The sequence below is a fragment of the Hyperolius riggenbachi genome, chromosome 1 (genome assembly GCF_040937935.1).
Source record: "Hyperolius riggenbachi isolate aHypRig1 chromosome 1, aHypRig1.pri, whole genome shotgun sequence".
In the NCBI taxonomy this organism is placed as follows: Eukaryota; Metazoa; Chordata; class Amphibia; order Anura; family Hyperoliidae; genus Hyperolius; species Hyperolius riggenbachi.
The window spans coordinates 164,026,354-164,052,584 of NC_090646.1; the positions used below are offsets into that span (position 1 = coordinate 164,026,354).

The window sequence follows — 26,231 nt, forward strand, 5'->3', positions numbered from 1 at the left end:
GACATACTTCATATGTCTTGGATTGCAGTGTTTCTTTCTATGTCCAGCTTGGCATCCTCTGAGGAGATGCTAATTACGTGACAACTTGAGTGGATGGAGGCCATCTGAGCTGCACAAGAAGTGGGATTTGCGTTTTTGTAACAGCCACACTTTAGGTTATATGTTCAACTTTCTTATGCTGCAGTGACTCATGAATTACCATATAAACACTTTAGTGTTTCATGAAACGTGTTTTATGTTTTCCATAAATCAGAGAATCTGTGCGTTAAGAAAAGAAGGCTTCAGGTGTGGATGAACAAATTGTTTGATAAAGTTTTTCCAAGAACAAAAGCTCAGGGGGATTGCATACAGGCCTACTGAAGGACTTCAGGTGACTTGTATTCTGTGTATTGTGCAATTAACTATCCGCGTATATGTGAAGCAGTCACTAACGTGAAGCCATGCATGATCACCCAGGGATACAGGAGCTCATTGAGGAGCTGAGAAAAGCTCAGTTTGCAACCAGGTGCAGCATAAACATGGCCATTCCGTATAAACCTCTTCTGCATAGTTCTGAGAAAGCTACTGGTGTGCAATTCACAAGCAAGAGAGGCCATAGTTAGCTTTTGATTATCTTTAGCCTGTGACAGGAAAGACGAATAAATTTGGTATGCCATGTGAACTGTTGACCAGCTTTTACACAGCTACCATGGAATCTATCCTCTGCTCTTCCATAATTGTTTGGTACCCCAGTGCAACTGCAAGGGACAAGCTTCAAAGAGTAATTAGTATAGCGGAAAAGATAATTGGATCACCCCTGCCAACCCTGGACCTCCTCCACTCTGCGAGAATAAAGACAAGGGCCTCCAAGATCGTGCATGACCTCCAATACCCTGGCAGGCATTTCCTAAAACTCATTCCATGGGGCCAACACTATAGAACCTTCTTTCCTCAAGCAGTCCTCAAATCAAACTCCTCCTGCCACGTCCGACCATCTGCACCTGCAGAACTCCAGCCGATGGACAACAATAGTCTCCTCGCTGCCCACTGTGAACACTTACCAGTCATTACGAGCTATTCCACACCCACACCCTAGCCAGATGTGCTTTCTGATCGTTCTCAATGCAATGTCCTGTCAAATGTCAATGCTATGTCTGTCAATGCAGTGTCTGTCCTTGTAATCACTGCCAATGCCATGTGACCACATCCAATTCCATGTATGGCATTCGTCGTACTTGGCATATAAACTAATTCTGATTCTGACAGGGTACCTACACTTTTTCTCACTCCTAAGCATTTCTAAATTCTCAGTAGTCAATAGTGCTCTGATTGCAAATAGCAGCTTTCCCCTACAAGGTGACCCCAGTATATGCTGTCTGTGCTGGTCAGTACACCATGCATGTTGCATTAAATGATATGTCCAAATAATGGTGGTGAACTTCACTGTTATGCTCAGATGAATACAATCCTTGGTAGATATGCAGTCAACCAGTGAAATTGAAATGAAGTGCAGAATATACCAGTAATCCTACTGCATGTGACCACCTGTTTAAGTTAAATATTACCTCCAGTAGAAGTGCTTTGGACTAATGAGACATTGAGTTAATTGGTCACAGCAAAAATCACTTTGCACTGTGGAAGAAGAACACTTAAAAATAAACTCCTGCTACCTATTGTCAAATGTGATAGAGGTTCCATGATGCTGCTAGTTCAGGGCCTGGGGTCCTTGTTAAAGTCGAGAGTCTGATGAATTCCACCTAGTGTCAACTAAGTTTGATTGGCCTTCTTAAAAACAAAAGGAATTTACAATAATTCAGCTTGGGGTGACCAACCCCAAGCTGCTTGGATACTGTGTTGTACTGGTCCAAGCCCTATTACATAGAGCGATATCAATCCCTGCCATGCACTGATAAAGACCAAAGTCCGAAACGAGCTGTCTGCATGTGGGGTTGATGTGGTTCTGTAAAATTTAAAGCTATAGGCTTGCTCGACACCAGCGGTTCTGGATGCTAGCCTGGCTTTCAGGGGCATAAAGAGATAATTTGCATATTCAGTAGCGGTGCATTGTGGGTAACCACAGATGTTTACTTAAAGCTCAATTATTGTAAATTCCTTCAGGTTTTTTTTTTTTCTTTCCGATTAGCTCAGAGTCCAGCCACAGTTTATGAAGGCCCAACCATGTTGATAGGCTTCATCACCACGCTCTTGGTGTTGGGCATAAAGTCTCATCATGTTTGCCAATCAGAATTTGCCAGATTTAATTATTACATAGGAATAAATAAAGAGGAGTAAAAGAGAAACGGACCAAAAGGAGAAAGAGCTACCTTCAGAGAAGGAGAGAATACCGTATCCTCCGGGGTACAAGACGCCTCCCAACCCCCAGAATTCTTTAGAGTCGGGGGGGCCCATACCACACACCCGGCGTCATTGATGCCGGGTGACAAGTAACGCCAACACACGGTGCCGTTCATAACATGCTGAAATCAAGTGTCTCAGCATGCATGACCACTAAGTGCGCCCTGGCAAAAAGCAGTTGTCTAGGAAGTGGCCGCAGGCAGAGCCTCCAGATACATCCAAGGCGACAGCATGAGCAGGGACCTTTGTACTATCAAAATACCACGTGGCCCAAAATCAAGTATCTCAGCAAGCATGACCGCCAAGTGCGCCCTGGCAAAAGGCACCCATCTCAGAAGTGGCTATAAGCAGAGCCGCCTGATACATTTCAAAGCAATAGCACGTGCAGGGGATACATCCAAAGTGACAGCGTATGCAGGGACCTATGCACCAGACACCATAATGCCCAAAATCAAGTGTCCCATCATGCATGACCGCAAGGAACACCCGTCTCAAAAGTGGCCGCAGGCAGGGGCGTAGCTTGGTGGGGGCGGGGTAGGACATGTGCCCCCGGGCGCTGCCTCCCTAAGGGCGCCCTGCCGCATTGTTTTGTTTTTTTAGATCTTCTCTCTGCCTGAGAGTCTGCGTGCGGTGCCAGTGCACGTCATTAGTGCTGTGCACGCAGGATGCAGGATGAGGTCACTGGAGCCCCGGGAAGTTTGAGTCAGTGCTGGAGGTCTGGCTGGAATGGATCATGCTGGGGCTGGAGTGCTGAAGATCGGACTGGCACGAGCATACAGGTGCCTGATTGGAGGAGAGCCAACTCCCATCTCTCCCTGAGAGTCTCTCTCTTTCCTCTTCCGCCCCCAAGCTGCCGCTTCTCCCTTCCCCAGTAGCAATCATGATGATTGCTCCTGTCACATGCTTCCTAGCGCGGGTGGCTTGAATAGGAATGCCACTACAGCCAGAACAGGACAGGGACTCTCTCTGCACACATGCCAGGCATTCCTTTGTGGGAGCCCCGCTGTTCCGGTGTTCTGTTTCCTCCTCATGACTCCACAGAGATCCACCCCTTACTTCGGCCCAGGCTTTCTTCATTAACTCCTTCACTGCTGGTAAGGAGTTAGGATATTTGCACTGTATCTTACTTTGTGTTTATGGTGGGGGCAGGAGTGTTACTGGTGGTGGAGGCAGGGGATTACTGTTATTGGGAGGGTTAATGTTATTGAGGGGGGGGGATATCTGTTATGGGGGGAGGGGGGCAAATTACTGTTATGGGGGGATGATTACTGTAGCTGGGAGGGTTACTGTTTTGGGGGGATTACTGTAGCTGGGAGGGTTACTGTTATGGGGTGGGGGGAATTACTGTAGCTGGGAGGGTTACTGTTATGGGGGGGGGGGGGTTACTGTAGCTGGGAGGGTTTCTGTTATGGGGGGGGGGGAAGTACTGTTGCTGGAAGGGTTACTGTTATTCTGTTATTAGGGGGGGGGGGGTTAATCTAGCTGGGAGGGTCTCATGGTCCATAAAATATTGTACTTGTGTCATAAAATGCTAAATGCTTGAAGAAGCCTGCAGGGTCGGGGACAGGGGTCAGACAGTCAGGGATGGAATCACAGAATGTATGTATATCATATACACATACTGTACATACATTTCCTTTCTCTGACTGACTCTTCAGGCTTAAAGCTTTTAGCATTTTATTGCACATTCAGCAATCCATTATCACAGTATTTTTTTTTGGGGGGGGGGGGAGGGAAGGGAAAAAGCCCTGTCAAGTGGCTGGATACAGTACTGGGGCCTCTAATATAGGAGACCTGGTTTCAAATAAATCTTCGCTCCTCCTGTTCAGTAAGCCTGCACCTGTTAAGTAGCAGACCAATAGAACGCGTCCCAGTGGCTGCAGCTCTGACGCTTTGAGTCCGACAGGACAAAAGCGTGATATAAATGTTCTCTGTCATCTCTCTGTATCTATAGTACTGACATCTTCTGCAGCACTTTACAGAGTACATAGTCATGCCACTGACTGTCCTCAGAGGAGCTCACAATCTAATCCCACCATAGTTATAGTCTAATGTCCTACCATATTATTATGTAACAGTATTTATATAGCACTGACGTCTTCTGCAGCATTTTACAGAGTACATAGTCATGTCACTGACTATCCTCAGAGGAGCTCACATTCTAATCCTACCATAGTCATAGTGTAATTTTCTACCATATTATTTTGTATTTGCAAAGCAGCACCGATGACCACGCTCACATTCGGATGCAGGGCCATGCCCCTTTTTGCTGTTTGCCACCATGGTGGTGGGGCGCATAAACTGTCTTTGTCCCCGGGCGCTGAAAGCCCTAGCTACGCCTCTGGCCGCAGGCAGAGCCTCCCTACACACCCAAAGCGACAGCACATGCAATGCACATGCAGAATCAGAATCGCTTTATTTCACCAAGCACGGTTGGACCGTGCCCGGAATTGGATTGGGCACAGAGATATGGCACAATAAAGTAACAATCGAGTAACACGACATTGGAAATAAGACAACACAGATTTACAGAGTCAGCAACACGTTACTGAAGTTAAAAATCAGTAGTACTAATTCACACTCTAGCAAAGAACAGAGATCAGGGCAGCAACAAACCTGGTCAGATAACAGTCAGTAGACGGCTACCGGGGGAAGTGTTTGTGGAGAGGGCAGAGTTCAAGAGTCTAACGGCCGTGGGGAAAAAAGTGTTTCTGCGCCTTGTGGTCTTGGATGGGATGGACCGGAACCTCCGGCCTGATTTGTGTCGACAGAAAAGGCTGTGACCTGGGTGGGAGAGGTTGCCAACGATTTTCATCGCTCTGGATAGTAGTCTATGTGGATGTGGATGCAGCGCATCCTTCTGTTTTAAGAAGGCAAACTAAGCATTACTATTTAGTAGTAGGGCTTTTCGGTCTCTTTTAGTCCCCCATACTCGCCTAGTATCAACAAATTCTGCAGTATAATGTTCAAGTATCAGTCACAAAGTTAAAGTTACACAGGGATTGGATATTCCAACAAGACAATTACCAAAAACACAAGTTGAAATCTACAAAGCCATTTATGCAGAGGGAGAGAAGTACAAAGTTCTGGAATTGCCAGCACAGTGCCCCAACTTGAATAATGTTGAAAATCTATGGGATGCTTTGAAGTAGACTGTCCATACTCAGCAGCTATCAAATTTGTCTGAACTGGAGACATTTTGTATGTATGTTGGAGCCACATTAATCCATGCCATGCACTGATGAAGACCAACCATTCTGAAACAGTCCAGTCTGTAGGCATGTTGGATGATTATGGCTCTGTATTAATTACAAGCTGACACATCATTGCATTCCAGTGGATCTGGAGGTGTGTTTAACTTACAGTTACAACAGTGGGTGATTTGCATATTCAGCAGTGATGCACTGGGAGACATCTCGGCGCTCACTCCAACCTTTATTATTGCAAAGAAAGCAAACTTTTGTTTTACGTTAGAATGGTAAAAAAAATCCATCCAGAATCCACACACTCATTGAAGGCTATAAGAAGCATCTAGAGGCTGGTTATAGATTTGCAAAAGGAGGCTCAACTAAGTATTGATTTGATAACTCTATTGGCGTACCCAAATGTATGCGCCGGTCTAAATTTAAGATGCATATTGCACAGTATTTCCTGTTAATCCAATAAATTACATCTCACTGCAGAAATATTAAAGGACAACTGCAGCGAGAGGGATATGGAGGCTGCCATATTTATTTCCTTTTAAGCAATACCAGTTGCCTGGCTGTTCTGCTGATCCTCTGCCTCTAATACTTTTAACCACAGACCCTGAACAAGCATGCAGCCGATCAGGTGTTTCTGACGTTGTCAGATCTGACTGTATTAGCTGCATGCTTGTTTCAGGTGTGTGATTCAGACACTACTACAGCCAAATAGATCAGCAGGGCTGCCAGGCAACTTGAATTGCTTAAAATGAAATAAATATGACAGCCTCCATATTTTTATCTCTTCAGTTGTCCTTTAAGGCTTAGTTCACACTGCAAAACACAATTGCTAAGTGCTTACCATGTTCTATTTTGCAGTGCGATTTTTAGAACAACTTTTAAAGAAATATGTGTTTTGTAAATTCCTTTAAGCAGAATCACTCTTAAAAATGGTACATGCTGTAAGATTTTATTTATTTTAAATTGAATTGCAGTATAAGCGCTTTGCAGATCATCAGCGCAATCTCCCTCAGTGTGAACCAACCCTTAGGCTGGTTTCACAGTGGGACGTTACAGGCGCACGTTAGAGCAGCCTGTAACGCACCCCACCGCACAGCAATGAAAAATCAATGGGCTGTTCACAGTGCCCACGTTGCGTTACAGTGTAACGCTGCACCATGATATAACGTACTGCATGCAGCACTTTGTAAGCGGCAGAGCCGTGATAGACTGTTTGCACATGCTCAGTAACGTTGTGGAGGAGCGGAGAGCGGTCAGGCACATGGCTAATTAATATTCACTGCACTCAGTGACGTGCAGTGTTTACTTCCTGGAGCGGCCGCTCTGTGCGGCGATTGGCCAGCGGGACCACGTGATGCCGCATGCGTCCAAGAGTGCGCATCACGGCATCACAGACGCCAAAGTGAGCTGCACAACGCGGCTCACTCTGACGTCCAAAGCAGGGAGCACCAGGCATTACGTTAGGGGCACATTATGCGACCATAACGTCCCCTAAAACGCAACGTCCTGGTGTGAAACCAGTCTTAAGAGAGGTTCCCAAATTTTTTCATATACCTGTATGCAAAGGCCAGTTAACCTAGTAGTATATTTGGATTGAAGGAGGGAATTTGGAAATGTGAGCCTGCTCAAACCTGTTTGTGTATTTTGACTTTTGGATCCCTCCCAGATGAAAATTATATTGAAGGCGGTAAGCGGTGTGTTTTATCAAATACTGCATAATGTATTATTTCAGAGCTGGCTTCTCTGCTCATCAAACAATAAACCATCAGTCCTGGACAAAACATAATGTACACTGTTGTAGCAGCAATTGCATTTATGAAGCTAGTGCAATTACAGCAGTGGAGTCATTTAGAGCACCATCTAGCTAGCTGAGAATAATCATTGGCTGGATAATTATCATGATGAAAAGATTGTCTAGATAACTGAGATAATAAAAGGCACAGAGCACATAACAGTCTGTGGCAGAAGGAGAGGATGGAGCGGGCTTTCCACAAAGCTATATTTAGTTGGCACTCTGAGCTATGGCCTTTGTAGTAGTCTCATGGCGGATAATGTGATCATGGTGCCTGACTGCACAGACCGCTGCAAGAACAAACATGCTGAACTGCTCAGGTTTTCTTTGCCCCTGGCTAATACAACTTTGTCTCAACTGTGAATGTAAACACACAAAAGCCTCTGTAGTCATCACCTCCTCTCTCATGGCTGTAGCACTTGCCTGTGCTCCAAAACTTCCATGAGATTTTGTCACCCAGCAGCTGAGTTTCACCATATACTGTACTAGGAACCTTTGTAACGTTCCTATGTTTGCAGTCTTGCTTAAAACAATATAAACCTTGGATTGGCTTGAGTAATGCCTAGGCATTGGAACAGGTAGTGAGAGAATTTTTGCAGTGGGAATACCTTACAGCAATAAGAACCTGAAAGACGTTCTAAGCTTTCCTTGCTTTAATATCAAATTGTTTCAGTGCCATCTGTGTCACAGTTCAGAAAATTCCATTATTCTGCTGTCCTGATTATACTTAATTTGGACTAGACACACAGCGAAATGGTTAGTAATGAAGGATAAATTCTAGCTGCATTTAAAAACAAAAAAAAATGTTTTGGTAGAGACACGTATAAATGTACATAGTGTGCAGATGAGTGGTGTGGTCAAATAACTGCTACGTCTTGTTCCCCTGTCCTCTTATATCGGATGAGCATCGACTACAAGGATGGGGAGTTGATACAAAGCCTTAATGGACAACTGAAGTGAGAGGGCTATGGAGGCTGCCATATTTAATTCCTTTTAAACAATGCCCATTGAGTGGCTGCCCTGCTGATCCACTGCTTCTAATAGACCCAGAACAAGCATGCATATCAGATGTTTTTGACATAAATCTGACAAGATTAGCTGCATGCGTGTTCCAGGTGTGTGCAGCCAAATAAATCGACAGGGCTGCCAAGCAACTGGTAATGTTTAAAATGAAATAAATATGGCAGCCTCCATATACCTTTCACTTCAATTGTCCTTTAACTCACCAGACTGGTGCTCGACTGCTATTGGTACTAGGTCCAGCCATCCCAGCCTGACCCTCCTTCTCTACTTATAGAGAAAACAGGACTAATTATAGAGTCAAACATTATAGCCTTTGGCTGGGAAGACCTGCACTGTAATCAAAGGTATAATTTACACAAACTATTAACTATTACCATATAACCATGCCGGGTTCCAGGCAGCTTCCTATTGTACACAGTGCAAGATATATAACCCTGCTGGTACATGAAGAGGTGGCTGCATAGCACGGCTATAGCGATTCAGCTGCAACTTCGCAGAAGCATAGGTGCCGCATACGATTTGGAACATGGTATCCAGTGGAAATCCCTTTTGTTTTCCAAAGTAACAAGTGTAAAAAAAAAAAGTTTTATATATCGAAATAAGCCTGTCAAATTGTTTGTTAAATTCCGTATTTTTCCTGAAAAGTAAATAGAAGTCAAGAGTTCAAGGGGTCATTACTTCTGTTTGTTTTTCAAGTCAGAGAGGCAGATTTTTCACAGCTGCTGTTTAGAGTTCAATTTTTTTTTGGTACAGACTAATTAGCAAGCTCATGGTGAACCAGAACTCATTGGAGTGTGTGAGGTGCTACAATGGTCCTAAAAGCCCCCTTACTAAAATGCTGTGGAAAACAAGAGGTTGTTTTCTTAAAACAGAATTTGTGATAATACAGGTTGGAGTGAGCTCCGAGACGTCTCCCAGTGCATCACTGCTGAATATATGCAAATTAACCATTGTTGCCCTTAGAAGCTAAACACACCTCCAGAACCGCTGGAATGCAATGATGTGTCAGCTTCTTAATTTGTACAGAGCCATAATAATCCAACATGTATACAGACTGTTTCGGATTGTTTGATCCTCATCAGTGCATGGCATGGATTAATTTGGCTCTATGGAGTAGGGCTTGTAACACCGAGAGGTACAGACTAACCAGCAAGCTCATGGTGAACCAGAATTCATTGGAGTGTGTGAGGGGCTACACACACTCCAATGAGTTCTGGTTCACCATCCGCCAGTTCGATATTTTGCCAATGTATCGAGGAGAATTGGGGGCCACAATACACTCACTAGATTCTCGACAGAGAATGACCCTGACCGGCTGCCTCTGTTGACGACCATCTAGTGTGAACTGAACAAGGCTCTGGCACATTTGTCAGGCTCTTCAACTGCGTTAGTAATAACTCCCTCCCTAAAGTCGTGGTCTATATAGGGTGAGGTTTCATAGCAGGCATGTTTGGCACACTTGTATCACTTCTTCCTGCTGAAGAGCATTTTTTACCTGCTGCTTATTGCCTGGAAAATTCAGGGTTTGTTTTTTTTTCCTTCCAAACGAGGCAACAACCTTATTTTCTCTTTCAACTTTTCAATTTCCTGTGTCGCCTCTCTGTTTGTTCCTTATGGATAATTGTCATTAAACTGTACACTATTTACAGAATAGGCAGGTGAAAAAGAAATTGGTACATGTGAAATTGAAAAATATGGTGTGAGATCACTAACTGTGCAGTGCAACAGGGATGTATAAATCACAGCACTGTCTCTCCACAGAATAACAAATACTCTGGCTCGTAGAACAGCTTCAACATATGAATTTCGGCAGTGTTTTTAACTGTTTAGAGCATAACTCTTACTGTTGACAAAATGTCTTTACCACATGAGTGCTAAGTAATTTTCTACCTTGAAACATAACTGAACTCTTGCACAGCACACAATGAAAAATATTTTTTGCACATATAGTTGCTGAAGAAATGAATTGCTGTGTTTCTGTGTATGTTTACCTTGATCAAAGTGTCTAATAAATTCTTATCAGCGGCTGTGAATAGACTGCAGTAGTACCGTTGTGGCTCTTTCTCTATACACAAAACCATGAGAGTTAACCCCTTCAATGCGCCCTGCAAAGTGAAACCGAGTTGTAAACTTTGTGGGGGGCGGGGTGTAAAATTTCCATAAATTGTAATTAATAAAAATTTTTTGTCATAAAGGTTGTTATGCTGTAGCTTAATCTTTTGAGGAGAGATGGAATCCTGAAGTGGTGTTTTTCCACTTTAGCAATACAAATCTTTGTTTTTATCTCATTTTGCAGTTAGCGAAGATATTCCAAATTTCTTTTACCAAGGGCAACTATGAGTAACTATCTCTGAAGAGCAGAAAAGCCCTTTCTCAACATTAAACCTGAAATCTAAATTGTGAAGTATATGGATAAAACATGTCTGCATTGATGGAATCCAGTAGAGCTTCAGGTGCAGAAGTCATAGCAGAGCATAACCTTTCCATCTGCCAGTGCAGGAATGACTGCTTACTGGCACATGGCATTGAAAACATTTACTGTAATGATACAGCGATTTGTGAGCCAATCTGCACACATGCCCCAATGATTGTTTTAATACTGGTGTATTCTAAGTATTGTAATGTGTAAGAAATGCCTAGACTAGCGGTATTGCTAAGGGGAAGGTGAATACTGGAGCACATGTGAACCTCATTAAAGGAGCCAGGTTTCAGTTCCTTATATCAGTCTGTGGCTTTTGGAAGTACCCATATGGATTGTATTGTGGAATGAAATCATATGACTGCAGCCTGCTGAGATAATTTTTCCTTGTCTTCACAGGATGACATTCTCACCGTGATCCGCAGAGTGGATGAAAACTGGGCAGAAGGAATGCTGGGAGACAAAATAGGAATATTCCCCATTTCCTATGTGGAGGTAAGTAATACACCCCTGATGACAGAACCTGAACTTACTTTCTTCGAATGAGCCCTGCGGCTTTTTCTTCCCCTAAATCTGAATGACCTTTTCCCGCTCTCCCTATTTTTTGACTGAATTAACAAGTCACATGTGTTGGCTTTGTCTACATCATGCATAGACTATGCTGAAGTCATAGTGACTTATTTATTACTTGATGGTTACCACAATCATACTAGAAACGAAATTCCTTCACATTGTCATTGAGAAGGCATTTGGACCTGAAGTTCATGGTTTTTGCAGGTCTGCTTAGTGTTCTCTTTGTTTTGGCCGCTATGGATGATGTATTTTCTTGGGTTAGTCACTATGCTGGCAGGTTTTATTAAACACGAAGATGATTAATTGGCAGAGCAATACATAGTTTGGCCAAGATGAATCCGTGAAAATATTTAGACTTTTGTGGAGTCATTAGTGCTGCATTTGTCTGCCTGTAGGTCAAGACATCTGAATTTAAGGGGCACACTACATCAGTCTGAAATGTCCCATATAGTGGACCTGAACTCTTGCACAGGACTGAAGGAAAACAGAGAAAAATACACCCTGTATGTATTCAGAGAGTTTATCCTGTCTCTTTCCCCCTCATTTGTGACTAAGCACAAGTTGTAATTTGATCCCTCAGCTGTGTCAGCTGGCTGCCTCGGCAGACGAGCTAATTTGTAAACACAGGACGTTAACCTTATGCCTGCTTCCATGAAAGCAGGAAATAGGCACACTGCAGATTTATTGAAGGATTTGTATCGGCTGTAACAAATAAACGGTTTTCTTTAAAGGATTTTATGCTGTTGCTTATCTTTTAGAGCTGAGAGGAAGTTCTGAGTTCAGGTCCGCTTTAACCACTTCCCGACCGCCTAACGCACAGAGGCGGCCGGGAAGCGGACCCCGCAAGGACCAGCTCATGCCCAAAGGCAGCGGTCCTTGTAGGGGCATGGGCGGAGCGATCGCGTCATCCGTGACGCGATCCTCCGCCGGCGCCTGTCTCCGCTCACCCGCCGCAACATCCCGCCGGCCATACGGAAGCGCCGGCGGGATGTTAACCCGACGATCGCCACATACAAAGTGTATAATACCCTTTGTAATGTTTACAAAGTGTATTATACAGGCTGCCTCCTGCCCTGGTGGTCCCAGTGTCCGAGGGACCACCAGGGCAGAATGCAGGCACCCTTGTCTGCACCAAGCACTCTGATTTCTCCCCCCCCCGCCCCAGATTGCCCACAGCACCCCTCAGACCCCCCCGCCCACCCCCCAGACCCCTGTTTGCACCCAATCACCCCCCTAATCACCCATCAATCACTCCCTGTCACTATCTGTCAACGCTATTTTTTTTTTTTACCCCCTGCCCCCTCCTGATCACCCCCCCACCCCTCAGATTCTCCCCAGACCTCCCCTCCCTGTGTACTGTATGCATCTATCCCCCCTGATCACCTGTCAATCACCCATCAATCACCCCCTGTCACTGCCACCCATCAATCAGCCCCTAACCTGCCCCTTGCGGGCAATCTGATCACCCACCCACACCAATAGATCGCCCGCAGATCCGACATCAGATCACCACCCAAGCGCAGTGTTTACATCTATTCTCTCCTCTAAACACCCACTAATTACCCATCAATCACCCATCAATCACCCCCTATCACCACCTGTCACTGTTACCCATCAGATCAGACCCTAATCTGCCCCTTGCGGGCACCCAATCACCCGCCTACATGCTCAGATTGCCCTCAGACCCCCGCTTATCAATTCGCCAGGGCATTGTTTACATCTGTCCTTCCCTGTAATAACCCACTGATCACCTGTCAATCACCTGTCACTGCCACCCATCAATCACCCCCTGTCACTGCCACCCATCAATCAGCCCCTAACCCGCCCCTTGCGGGCAATCTGATCACCCACCCACACCAATAGATCGCCCGCAGATTCGACATCAGATCACCTCCCAAGTGCAGTGTTTACATCTGTTCTCTCCTCCAAACACCCACTAATTACCCATCAATCACCCCCTGTCACTGCTACCCATCAGATTAGACCCCTATCTGCCCCTAGGGCACTCAATCACCCGCCCATACCCTCAGAACGCCCTCAGACCCCAGCCCTGATCACCTCGCCAGTGCATTGCTTGCATCTATTCCCCCCTCTAATCACACCTTGAGACACCATCAATCACCTCCTGTCACACCCTAGCACACCTACCCATCAGATCATGCCCTAATTTGCACCGTGTGGGCTCCTGATCACTTGGCCAAACCCTCAGATCCCCCTCAAACCCCCTTCAGATCACCTCCCTAGTGCATTGATTGCATCTTTTTTCCCCTCTAACCACCCCCTGAGACACCCATCAATCACCTCCTGTCACCCCCTAGCACTCCTATCCATCAGATCAGGCCCAATATAACCTGTCATCTAAAAGGCCACCCTGCTTATGACCGGTTCCACAAAATTCGCCCCCTCATAGACCACCTGTCATCAAAATTTTCAGATGCTTATACCCCTGAACAGTCATTTTGAGACATTTGGTTTCCAGACTACTCACGGTTTTGGGCACGTAAAATGCCAGGGCGGTATAGGAACCCCACAAGTGACCCCGATTTTAGAAAAAAAGACACCCCAAGGTATTCTGTTAGGTGTATGACGAGTTCATATAAGATTTTATTTTTTGTCAAAAGTTAGCGGAAATTGATTTATATTGTTCTTTTTCAAAGTGTCATTTTTCACTAACTTGTGACAAAAAATAAAATCTTCTATGAACTCACCATACGCCTAACGGAATACCTTGGGGTGTCTTCTTTCTAAAATGGGGTCACTTGTGGGGTTCCTATACTGCCCTGGCATTTTAGGGGCCCTAAACCGTGAGGAGTAGTCTACAAAACAAATGCCTCAAAATGACCTGTGAATAGGACGTTGGGCCCCTTAACGCACCTAGGCTGCAAAAAAGTGTCACACATGTGGTATCGCCGTACTCAGGAGAAGTAGTATAATGTGTTTTGGGGTGTATTTTTACACATACCCATGCTGGGTGGGAGAAATATCTCTGTAAATGGACAATTGTGTGTAAAAAAAATCAAAAGATTGTCATTTACAGAGATATTTCTCCCACCTAGCATGGGTATGTGTAAAAATACACCCCAAAACACATTATACTACTTCTCCCGAGTACGGCGATACCACATGTGTGACACTTTTTTGCAGCCTAGGTGCGCTAAGGGGCCCAACGTCCTATTCACAGGTCATTTTGAGGCATTTGTTTTGTAGACTACTCCTCACGGTTTAGGGCCCCTAAAATGCCAGGGCAGTATAGGAACCCCACAAGTGACCCCATTTTAGAAAGAAGACACCCCAAGGTATTCCGTTAGGAGTATGGTGAGTTCATAGAAGATTTTATTTTTTGTCACAAGTTAGCGGAAAATGACACTTTGTGAAAAAAAGCCGATTCAAATCAATTTCCGCTAACTTGTGACAAAAATAAAATCTTCTATGAACTCACCATACTCCTAACAGAATACCTTGGGGTGTCTTCTTTCTAAAATGGGGTCATTAGTGGGGTCCCTCTACTGCCCTGGCATTTTAGGGGCCCTAAACCGTGAGGAGTAGTCTTGAAACAAAAATGACCTGTGAAATCCTAAAGGTACTCATTGGACTTTGGGCCCCTTAGTGCAGTTAGAGTGCAAAAAAGTGCCACACATGTGGTATCGCCGTACTCGGGAGAAGTAGTACAATGTGTTTTGGGGTGTATTTTTACACATACCCATGCTGGGTGGGAGAAATATCTCTGTAAACGGACATTTACAGAGATATTTCTCCCACCCAGCATGGGTATGTGTAAAAATACACCCCAAAACACATTATACTACTTCTCCTGAGTACGGCAATACCACATGTGTGACCCCTTTTTGCCGCGTAACTTCGCTAAGGGGTCCAAAGTCCAATGAGCACCTTTAGGCTTTACAGGGGTGCTTACAATTAGGCACCCCCCAAAATGCCAGGACAGTAAACACACCCCACAAATGACCCCATTTTGGAAAGTAGACACTTCAAGGTATTCAGAGAGGGGCATGGTGAGTCCGTGGCAGATTTCATTTTTTTTTGTCGCAAGTTAGAAGAAATGGAAACTTTTTTTTTTTTGTCACAAAGTGTCATTTTCCGCTTACTTGTGACAAAAAATAATATCTTCTATGAACTCACTATGCCTCTCAGTGAATACTTTGGGATGTCTTCTTTCCAAAATGGGGTCATTTTGGGGGTATTTATACTATCCTGGAATTCTAGCCCCTCATGAAACATGACAGGGGGTCAGAAAAGTCATAGATGCTTGAAAATGGGAAAATTTACTTTTTGCACCATAGTTTGTAAATGCTATAACTTTTACCCAAACCAATAAATATAGGCTGAATGGGTTTTTTTTCATCAAAAACATGTTTGTCCACATTTTTCGCGCTGCATGTATACAGAAATTTTACATTATTTGAAAAATGTCAGCACAGAAAGTTAAAAAAATCATTTTTTTGCCAAAATTCATGTCTTTTTTGATGAATATAATAAAAAGTAAAAATCGCAGCAGCAATCAAATAGCACCAAAAGAAAGCTTTATTAGTGACAAGAAAAGGAGCCAAAATTCATTTAGGTGGTAGGTTGTATGAGCGAGCAATAAACCGTGAAAGCTGCAGTGGTCTGAATGCCCACGGTCCTCAAGTGGTTAATGATACTGTATTTCTAAAAAGTAAAAGTAGTTGATTATTTTTTTGCTGTGAAAGAGAACACTGTCACAAGTTTAGCACACTAACGCATACCTACACACTACACACTAAGTGTCGAAAGGAGGAATGTTTCTACATTTGTAACACATTTGCATTCAGATTTCCACCCTTTTGGGCTGGTTGATAAACAAGAAGTAAACACTGTTTAATGTCCTCCTCAATCTCAGCAATGACAAAGTCCCACTCCATCGTATTACAGAAAGGGTTCCCTAGTAGTTGGTACATGATGCAGTCCTCCTTGGACAGCAGATAGTGATAGAAAAGATAGCAGTACTCATTATCTAAGTGGATGAATTCATCAGGTCTGATAAGGGGTCAACCTTGGGACCAGAAGAACCCAGTAGATCAGGGGTCCCCAAACGTTTTGGGTCGATGGCCGGGTCAACATACTTCAGACTGCTGGGGGGCCGGAGTATACATGAGATGATGTAGAAGTCTTGGCGGGCCGGACAGTGAAGCATACCCAGGTGACAACCTGCAGTGGACAGCAGTGTCACCTGATGTGGCATTTGATTGGAAACCTGAGAATTACTGCTTTCTGGCTTCCATGTGGATGGGTGGTGCCAGTACTGCTATTCTATATGTGTACCACCAATATTTAAAGATGCAGATGACTGCATCTATAAGCAATACATTTTCTGTGTGGGGGGCCGGTAAAAAAGCCTCAGGGGGCCACATTTGGTCCGCGGGCCTTAGTTGAGGACCACTGCAGTAGATCCTTAGTGTGGAGTTTCTGGAGAGTTTCTGAAAGAGAAATCCCTCTTTAAAGGGTAAGGGCCTCTTCTCACTTTGATCACAGTACTGACACTTTGGGAACAGTATAGTAAGCTGGTAAGGTGTTTGTCAGAGCCTTATCCCAGTTCATACGAAAATCATAAAACTAAATCTATAAAACGATGTATTCTTTCGAAGAAACTTTAGGGATTGGCTTGCTTTTGTCAGGGTACAGCTATGATATGGTCAGCAGAATAGAGTTCATCTACTCTTGCTCCGCAATAGTCTCTTTACTTTGATCACTCTGGAAAATATTGTAACTTTTCAATAGTTCCTCTGATAACCTTGTCAAATACATGTGATAAATAAGAGCAAGTAACAACTGTTATGTGTGTTATGGCATATGCCTGATAAATCGCAATGGATGAAAAAATAATATGCTCACCAACTATAGTTATTTAAATCCCGTCTTTGGCTAAAACACATCCTAATAGAGTTGTCCCCCGAGATTAGAAATTTACAGCCTCATTCCTCCCTTAGAGAACACTCTACATAGCCGAGAATGTCTTGGCAGGTGCTATAAATCACTCTGGTAGGCAAATTAGATTGATCCATTTACTATAATGCACAAGGCTTGCTACTGTACTTTGTATTGACGTTGAAACTGTAGCCAGACTGCATTTTAGGATACGGTAATTGCTACACTTCCACAATATGTCTAGGTGCTTGTTCACAATGCTCTCTGAATCCACAAGGCCTCATTCACACTAGTGCGCTTCTGTCCGCTTTTCAGCAACGTGTATCAATTTGCCATAATTATGTGCTTATAGAAAGCTGACAGAAGTGCACTTAGTGTGAATGAGGCCTAAGCAATTCCAAGTTTCACCTGCTGTAACTTTATTTTCCCTTTTTAAATTTAAAATAACCTGGTGTCCCATCATTTAAATTTTTACATGCTAAACTGAAGTTTTATGTTTTTAGAAACCTCTGGGCTTTGTCGTCTGCACTTTCTTCAGCTCCCAGCTGCTGTGCTGCATCCATGGAATTGGCTCCTGTCGTGTCACCTGACCCGCATTGGGTTACATGCATGCTTCAGGAGTTGTACACAGAGGACGCAGCAAAGCACCCGGGAGCTGCAGGGCCTGTTGCTTGACCGCTCAAGCAACCAGCTTCTCAAGCAGATGCCACACACAAATATACGGCATCAATCCCGCCTCTGCCAGATACTGGGGAACTTACTGTACTTAAAGAGGAACTCCATCCTTAAATATAAAATCATGCAGCGTTGCTGTAATAAAAAGTTATATTTAACTGCGGTGTCTTGTCCCATGAAGCCGTCCCTAGTAAATAGCCAGTAAATAGCTTGGCGTTTTTTCTCCGAGCAGGGAGGGGAGGCAGGGCCAGGTGCTTCAAGTGGAGTGATGTGAGGTCTTCCGGACGGCTTTGTGGGACAAGACACCGCAGGTAAATATAACTTTTCATTACAGCAGCGCTGATTTTGTATTTAAGGATGGAGATGCTCTTTACGAGTAGAGAAGCCTCTGGGTCCTGCAGAGGATTTCTTGCTTCATCCTCCTGGCCCCCACCGCTGCTGCGATAGGACCCCAGAAAGAAATCTGACGAGAGCTTTTTGGATTTCGGATTGCAACCGCGCTCCTCTTCTTGCTCAAGCGAGGTCGTACTGCACCTGCATGAGTTCAGCCGCGCCTGTTAAGTAAGGTAGAGCCACTAGTGCATGAGTGGCTCCATGCTGCTACACAGGCTTGGTGGTACTGGTGTGGGTGCAGAACGGCTGTGCTCGTGCATGAAAAGGAGCGTGGTGGCGATCTTCAAGAGACTCCCGGGCAGCGACAGACGCATTGATAGGCTGAGTCGTGTCTATGAAGAAGGAAGGAGGTACGATGAAGCTACTTCCATGGGCAGGTTAAGGAAGGGGAAGAATGGATGCATTATGGATTAACCGACATTAGTAGACCGTAGGGAACACCTGCACACATGCTAGATTCTCGATCGAGACTGCCTGGACTGAATTGCCTCTAATGTGTGTACTAGGCTTAAAAGCTTGTGATTTTGTGCACGTTTCTTTCAACATCCGGTGGCATTTCTGCGATCTCACGATGTGGGTACAAGTGCATGATTAGGTGAACATCGCTTTGTGATGCACTGCGATTACGACCGTCACAGTGGATCTTTAAGATTCCAGACAACTCCCTCGCAAAGTGCGGCGACCGTTTGAACACTTTTTGTATGCCCATCGTGCACCGTTGTGTATTCCTGCGGGCAGGAAGATGGATCGGGAACACTTGTCTTCGGGTGACGTTGCTGTGATCCAGTTTTCTGGTGAGTATTCAGCTTTAGGGTGCTGTAAAGCACCCCTACACAGGGGCAGAATGAATGAATGTTCTCAGTAGTATTACATTTAGCTGTAGTTTTGTGGGAACTCTGTTAATAGTGGAAGCTATCAGAGAGCTAAATGAGCATTGCAACATGAAAGGCATTTTTCTCCATCGTTGCTCTGTCTTGACGTAAATTTTTAAACACACTATGCCATTAATCATTTCACTTGTTAAAGCATCCAATATTATTTATTGGTTGAGTGCTTTTCCGATGGTAAAACAATTATAATTGTTTAATAGAAAGACTGATTAAAATGTGGCTTTTAAACTGACAGGTATACTATTATTACTGCAGGAAACTAATTTGTGCTTCATTATTTTAATCCACTTTAATGCTTGGTTCTCTGGCAGGAGTCTTGTTCAAGCTGTGTGGTACTCAGTTTTTTTGGTCTTGATGAACTGGGTGCAGAGAAGGGGGGGGGGGGGGGAGTAGCTGAAGACGATGGTGCTATCGATCATGATAATGGAATAGATTATCTGATAGCTAATGATGACAGATTTTGTTTGAATGATGACAGATTATACATTTGTTCATTCTTGACACTTCCGTCCAATGCCAGAGCATTCAAATAGACTTTCACTATTTTTGTTGATATTGTTTTGTATAAAGGGTAGCTGCTGATTAATGTCAACTGCTTATGTCAGATTTATTAAACAGGAGCTCCAACCAGAATTAAACGTTGAAGGTTTTTTAACCTCTGTCATATATTTTTTTTCCCTCTTATGTCCCGTATTAGTGACACTCATGGTTTTGCTTTCAATGTGTTGAAAATAGTGAAGCCACAACCAGACCTTTAGCTTAAAGGACCACCGAAGTGAGAGGGGTACGGATGCTGCCAATTTTTTTTTCTTTTTAAGCAATACCAGTTGCCTGGCTGTCTTGCTGATCTTCTGCCTGTAATATGTTTAGCCATAGACCCTGAACAAGGATGCAACAGATCAGGTGTTTCTGACATTCGGAATTGGAGGGACTTCCAGACTCTGTCCATGCCCTAACGCAGAGCGTGGTCACAGGATGAGTGGCTAGGAGCACGGTCATGTAGTTTTGGGGGTTCAGCTCTGCAGACTTGCCACCATCTGCCACAAAGTAAATAGGGATAAGCCAAACACGCTATGGACTCTTTGCAAGAATTCTTATGTGTGGAGCTACAACACTCCACATGCCCATTACTAAACAAGTGACTACTTAACAGCTCAAGAAATGACCCACAGTATAAGGTCTTACAGCGTGTTATATTGGTACTCTCTGTAAAGTCTTCTTCTAATGCCTGGTGCACACCATGCAATTTCCCCATCAGATCGGCAGGACATTTCCAGTCGTTCAATAATTTCCAGCTTGTCTGATTTGCTTCTAATCAAGAAAGGAATTGATTTTGAAATCTGTACAAAATCGATCCCTTTCTTGGTCAGAAGCAGATTGGGCATGCTAGAAATTATCGAATGATTTCTCTTCAGTCTGAAGGGATTTGTACCAGCCCTAAGGCAGCCCTTCCACAGACAGTGGAATCTCATAGGCATAGGAATAATAAATAGTAGTGAAATGCTTAGTATTAACACTTTTTCACACTCTACAGAAGTTAAACATAAGCTGACATTAGAGGTCCTGTTCAGCGACCCACCAACTAACTGCCGTTTATAAATCTAACCGAGGGATAGCTGCGTTTTTTCTGTCCCACATTTATCGGAGTGCCTAACCTTTGGGCTTTATGGTGTTTGTGCTGATAGTTTAATATTTATTGTGTTCTAATTACTGCAGTTTTACGTCCTATATGCTAAATACCCCAGCCTAAGAAGTGTAGTGCTTTGTAAACAATGCTCTTTCAAAACCACCTTAAAGGGAATCTGAAGTGAAACTAAACTTATGAATTAATGATTTGTATGTTTAGTACAGCTAAGAAATATAACGCTAGTAGCACAGGTAAGTCTCATTTTGTTTCCAGTATAGGAAGAGTTTAGAAACTTCAGTTATCTGTGCAAAAGAGCTTCTCTGAGCTCTTCAACCAAGCTTGGGCGGCTACAGAGCTGTTTTTAAGCAGTTATCTCAGTCTCTTACGGTTTCCTTTTTGTTTAAGGTTTTACTGCAGGAAAGTTCAAAGGGTCATTAGCTCTGTTCTGTTTCATAGTTTAAAATTTCACTAAAGCATGCAAAGTGTTAGCATGCCAGTGAAAACCCACTTTGCACGTGCTAACATGCTTTGCATGTGCTAACTAGGGTGCTAAGTAGTTAGCACATGCAAACTACTTGGCACCCTAGTTAGCACATGCAAAGATTTTAGGCGTGATTTTGTGAATCAAGCCCATAGTGTATTTTGTAAACTGAAAATATTAGGGAATGATGCAATATTATAAAGAAGAAAAATAACTATATAACTGAAAATAGAAATATCAGACTTTATTTGCTACTAATGTTCTATGAATTATCTCTACTACAGATACAATTAATTATATCATAAGTTGTTTTTTTTATACTTAAGAGTCACTTTAAGCTCTATCCAAAAGCGCTTCACTAGTGTATTTCAAATAAAAAACATAAATTGCCATATACATGCGCTCTAAAAGTCTCTCTTCCATTAATTTGCTGTATTCTAAAGTACAATGATGTATAAAATAAATCTTTGGTAGTTTTAAATAAGAAAAGATCACTTGCAAAATATATACACATTTTATTTCTGAGGCCAGCTTTTATTTTACATTCTTGGCTATCCTGCTGATCCTGCCTTCTCCTTTCCCTGGCATAGACTGCCGCTGGCATAGTCGAGTCTGCCACAACATGAGGACAAAGATGAACTTAACGATGAATAAATATAAAATGTGAACCGGCTGCTTGGAGCTAGATTGTGATGTTCTGTAGTCTGAAATGTTAACACCCAGTAACAAGCAATATGGAAAGTGTTCTTTTTCTAGAACAGCTATTTTTACTGTTCCAATTGGACTGCAAGCACTTGTCCGCACAGCACCTCCTGCGGTAATGTTTAATTTCATGGGCAGCTGGTCTGGTAATAACTTGTACCGGTCTTCCAGTATACAAACTTGTTAGTGATCTAAGTGTAAGAACTGAACAAACTGCTTTGTAAATACAGCTCTTTCAGATATCTGGCCAGGAGTTATTAAATTCATACAGGGTTCCAGTATGCTGTGCAGCAGGTTCAACACATGGAGTGAGAGTAATTCCTCTTTCCAAAGCCCTTTACCTTCTTTACAGTTTGTGGAGCCAAAATAAACTGAAAGTATTATTACTTGAATTAGGAAAGTAATTGCCCCAATAAAACTTGTAGGAATGAAGTAAGTGGGAATTGGATTGAAGAACGTATTACCTGTGAAACCTTGGCAAGCGTATGCAGTCCATTTATATTGTTTGTGATGTCCCCAATGACATCAACTCATTTTTGTACCTAAGAACGGATTAGCTCAGCAGCAGTAAAGCTAAATGATTTATTTGATGTACAGAGGATCCTTTCCCTTGTTGAGAACTCATGACCACTTCCATTATTTTCTTTATTAAACCAAGTGTGTTTGTGTGTTGCTTTTCCAGTGTTCTGTGTTAGCTAGGGACAGCACGGCTTGCTCTAAGAGGAAAGAAAGCAGAAATGTAAAGGTAGTCACATCTAGCACGTATCTAAGAAACAGGAAAATTCTACCCCATTTATAGGACATGGTGAAGAGCCATGCAGAGTATTCCTTTATAGACTTAATGCCATCTCTGCATCCAGTGGCTAAAGTTATACTATAGGGCTCATTTACACTGAGTGCGAAATCGCAAAGCGAATTTTCACATTAACACTGAAACCAATACAATTCAATGGAGTGGTTGCGAAGCAGAGAAATTATGGACTGCATTTTGCAGTTTTCCGCACCACACACTGCCCCGCTTGCAAATCGCAATTAATAAAAGTCTATGTCCCACTTGCGACTGCGAATTTTCACATTTCCATGCACATTTTTGCATGCATTTTCCCATCTAACATGCTTTTTCCAGTTTCCTGTGTAGTCACATTGATGTCGTGTTGCTATGGAGTTTAAAAATCAGATGCAAAAATTTGCAATCAAAACGTGCATAAAGCACATGGGTTTTGACAAATTCGCCTTAGAAACCCATGCCCGCAATTGTACTCAAATCACATGGGAAAGGGTGAAAATGGGTCCTTATGTTGAAGGAGAGGAAAAATGGTCACAATTAAATGGCTAGAAGTTTGAAACAGCTGTTTGTTATTTGGAATGCAGACCTCTGTGTAAAGAAATAGTGCATATACAGCGGCTATATGAACGCAATTCATGTGCCTCGCATGGCCTTCTTTCTGATGGGACACCAATAGTCTACCACTTGGTGCTCTTTAATTACACTTACCAAAATTGTTGTGAGGCAAGTGCTGCACACACGTATATATACTGGACGGACACACACACAGGTTTTAGGACACATCCTCTTACTTGTACATTAAAGGTTGAAAAAAAAACTATAAGAAAGTTTTCGTAGTGGTGCAAAAAACTTCACCCATAATTAAGTTGATAAATACTTTACCAACTTTATCTTATATAGTCTGCATGGGATATGGTAGATATTTACATGAATGGATATAAGTACGAGTCATCTAATTTGGACATTTTTGGTTTCTCTTCTCATTGTAACATAAAAAGTGCTCATGTTTGTAGTACATGTGAAGGTGAAGTATGGTAATGCAGTGTTACAGAATCCTTGTCTCATAGGCCAAATATGCCTGCCAACCTACAGTATATTACAGCACACTTCTCTCTTCAAGTGGTCTGAAAGCCAGCATTTCTACTTTGCTCTAAAAGATTCAGCTTGAAAGTTACTATCCCAGAAAAAAATTCTAGCAGTACATCACTAAAATGGTTAAACAAAGCACTCTGTCCTGCTATTCAGCTTCAAATCTGCATCCAAACTGGAGATAACAGTATCTTTTTTTTTACTTGTTAAACACAAATGTATCAGCACTGGAATGTAAACAAACAATCTCTGAGAAACTGTCTCTGCTTCAGGCACACACAGTGTTCAGAATAGCTCATAAGAAGATTTTAATATATAATACAAAGCAGTTATAATAGTTATAATATAATATAATATAGAAAAGAATAAAATGCAATGCCAGCTTTCAGGGCAAGAAAAACGACATTTTGGAAACGTGTAATTTGTAAACAGACAATATTACTTGAGCACAAAAGCAAATATGATAACTGTATGAGTAATAAAATTCAGGAAAACATATTTTTATTGAATGTTATGTCAGTTTCAGACCACTTTCATGCAGTTAATTGACAGTAGTGCTATGTGGGTGTCAAAAACACCCTCTAGTGAAAAGATACAGGAGACTAAATTGGGAGCCCAATGGTGTAGTATGTCAAAAACAATGGAACGTAATAAAAGTAAGACACTACTCACAAAGGTGGGTTGCAGAGGGGCAAGCGACCACAGGAAGCAGATGGAGACAACAAACCCGACTCCACTCGGGGTGGTCCCTAGGGACCTGGATGCGGTCGCTCTCCTTGGTAAAAGAAAGGGGACAGATATCCACCGTGGTCGAAGCCACGTGTGGTCTGTACCCACCCCTCAGACAGGTGAGGTATGGGGGTATGATTGCACAATAAGGGTATAAGAGACGCCCTGGTATAATAAAAGCATCTAACAGTGCCAAACTAAATGACAGATTCAGCAAAGGGAGCCTCCCTTTGCTGAATCTGTCATTTAGTTTGGCACTGTTATTGGCCTGAGGAAGCGGACTCTGACCCGCGAAATGCGTTGCCTGTGCTACTAATAAAAACTTTTGTAAAATACAAAGATTTTTTCGTCACTGAGGTAAGCTCCCTCAAATTTATTTCCCGTTTTTAAACTGCTTTTAGATGCTTTTATTACACCAGGGCGCCTCTTATACCCTTTTTGAGCTGATTGACAGGTCAGTTGAGTGTTACTGTGTGACACCTGAAGGACAATCCATGGGTGTTACTTACATTTCCAAGCATGGTTGTAGCACTGCAGTGTCTTCTAGTAAGGATGTGGGCTTGTAGTCTCACAGGAGAAGGTCTTGAACTGTTGTCAGACCTCAATCTGTATTGATGGAAGTATGACTCAGGCAAGCATAGTTACACAGCAGAGTATCAAAGGTTATACTAAGCCTCGGTTCACACCGCTACACAAAACTGGCGTGTTTTGTCCACTTTGCTGGATCACAAAAAGTGACAGTTGAACGAATCCTATCCTACAACAGATCCGTTGGATTAATTCTGGTAATTCCAGACAGTGGATGATTTTCCCACAGAAATCCTAACTGGACTAGAACACAAAGTGCACAGCACTGTCCACTTTGGCTAGCCATTGGTGATCCAGCTTAATGTTTGTATTATTTATTGTATTTATAAAGCGCCAACATTTTACGCAGCGCTGAACATTAATTTAGGTATTGATAATTTATAATAAGCAGCATTACCACTTGGAGAATGTATCTTTGTTCAGTTTTGGATTTAGTTGGATTTTAACTGTTGTCCAAAAATCTTCTGGAATTTGCTTTCACACTTTATGCATATAATGGCCAGGTCTACTTATATATTATACCAGCCTGATGCCATACAGGTGGTTGTTATAACCACCAGGGCAACACAGCGTTTTCCATAAGGCACTGTAGGCTTATCCCTACAGGCGCCTGATAATGGAAAGATTGCTAAATTCCCTAACCCAGTGCCTCCCTCTTTCCCTTTGCAGACTCCCAAGCAGGGCATAAATTAGAGGTTACTCACATGGCTCTCAGTGTTCCATTGACAAGATCTCCTGTCGCTGGGGTCATCTCTAGCTATTACTTGGAGGCACCTCTATCTACTTAATACTGAAAGTACCTCTGGCTAGCCCATACCAAGGGGCGCCTGTGGCTTTCTACACTGGGCAGGTAAAGTGGGGAAGTGGTGACAGCTCTGCCAGCCAGAATGCTTGTGGTGGGGTTCAGTGGGGGTTTGTGGGTTCATGCAGGGTGAAGTCTAGGGTGCGTATAAGCTCCTGTGATTTGAATCCAGGCTTAATAACCACCTATATCTCAGCACTGCCTGTGCATCATCACAGTGCTT

General features: G+C 43.1%; 1 protein-coding gene across 3 annotated transcripts in view; it reads left to right on the forward strand.

Annotated features, from left to right (window-relative positions):
- SH3RF1 (SH3 domain containing ring finger 1) overlaps positions 1-26,231 on the forward strand; it is a 231,223-nt gene that overhangs the window by 144,601 nt on the left and 60,391 nt on the right. For all 3 annotated transcript variants that reach the window (XM_068278811.1, XM_068278812.1, XM_068278813.1), the window contains exon 4: positions 11,171-11,266. In XM_068278811.1, the coding sequence (XP_068134912.1) occupies positions 11,171-11,266 (96 nt within the window). The remainder of the gene's footprint in view (positions 1-11,170; positions 11,267-26,231) is intronic.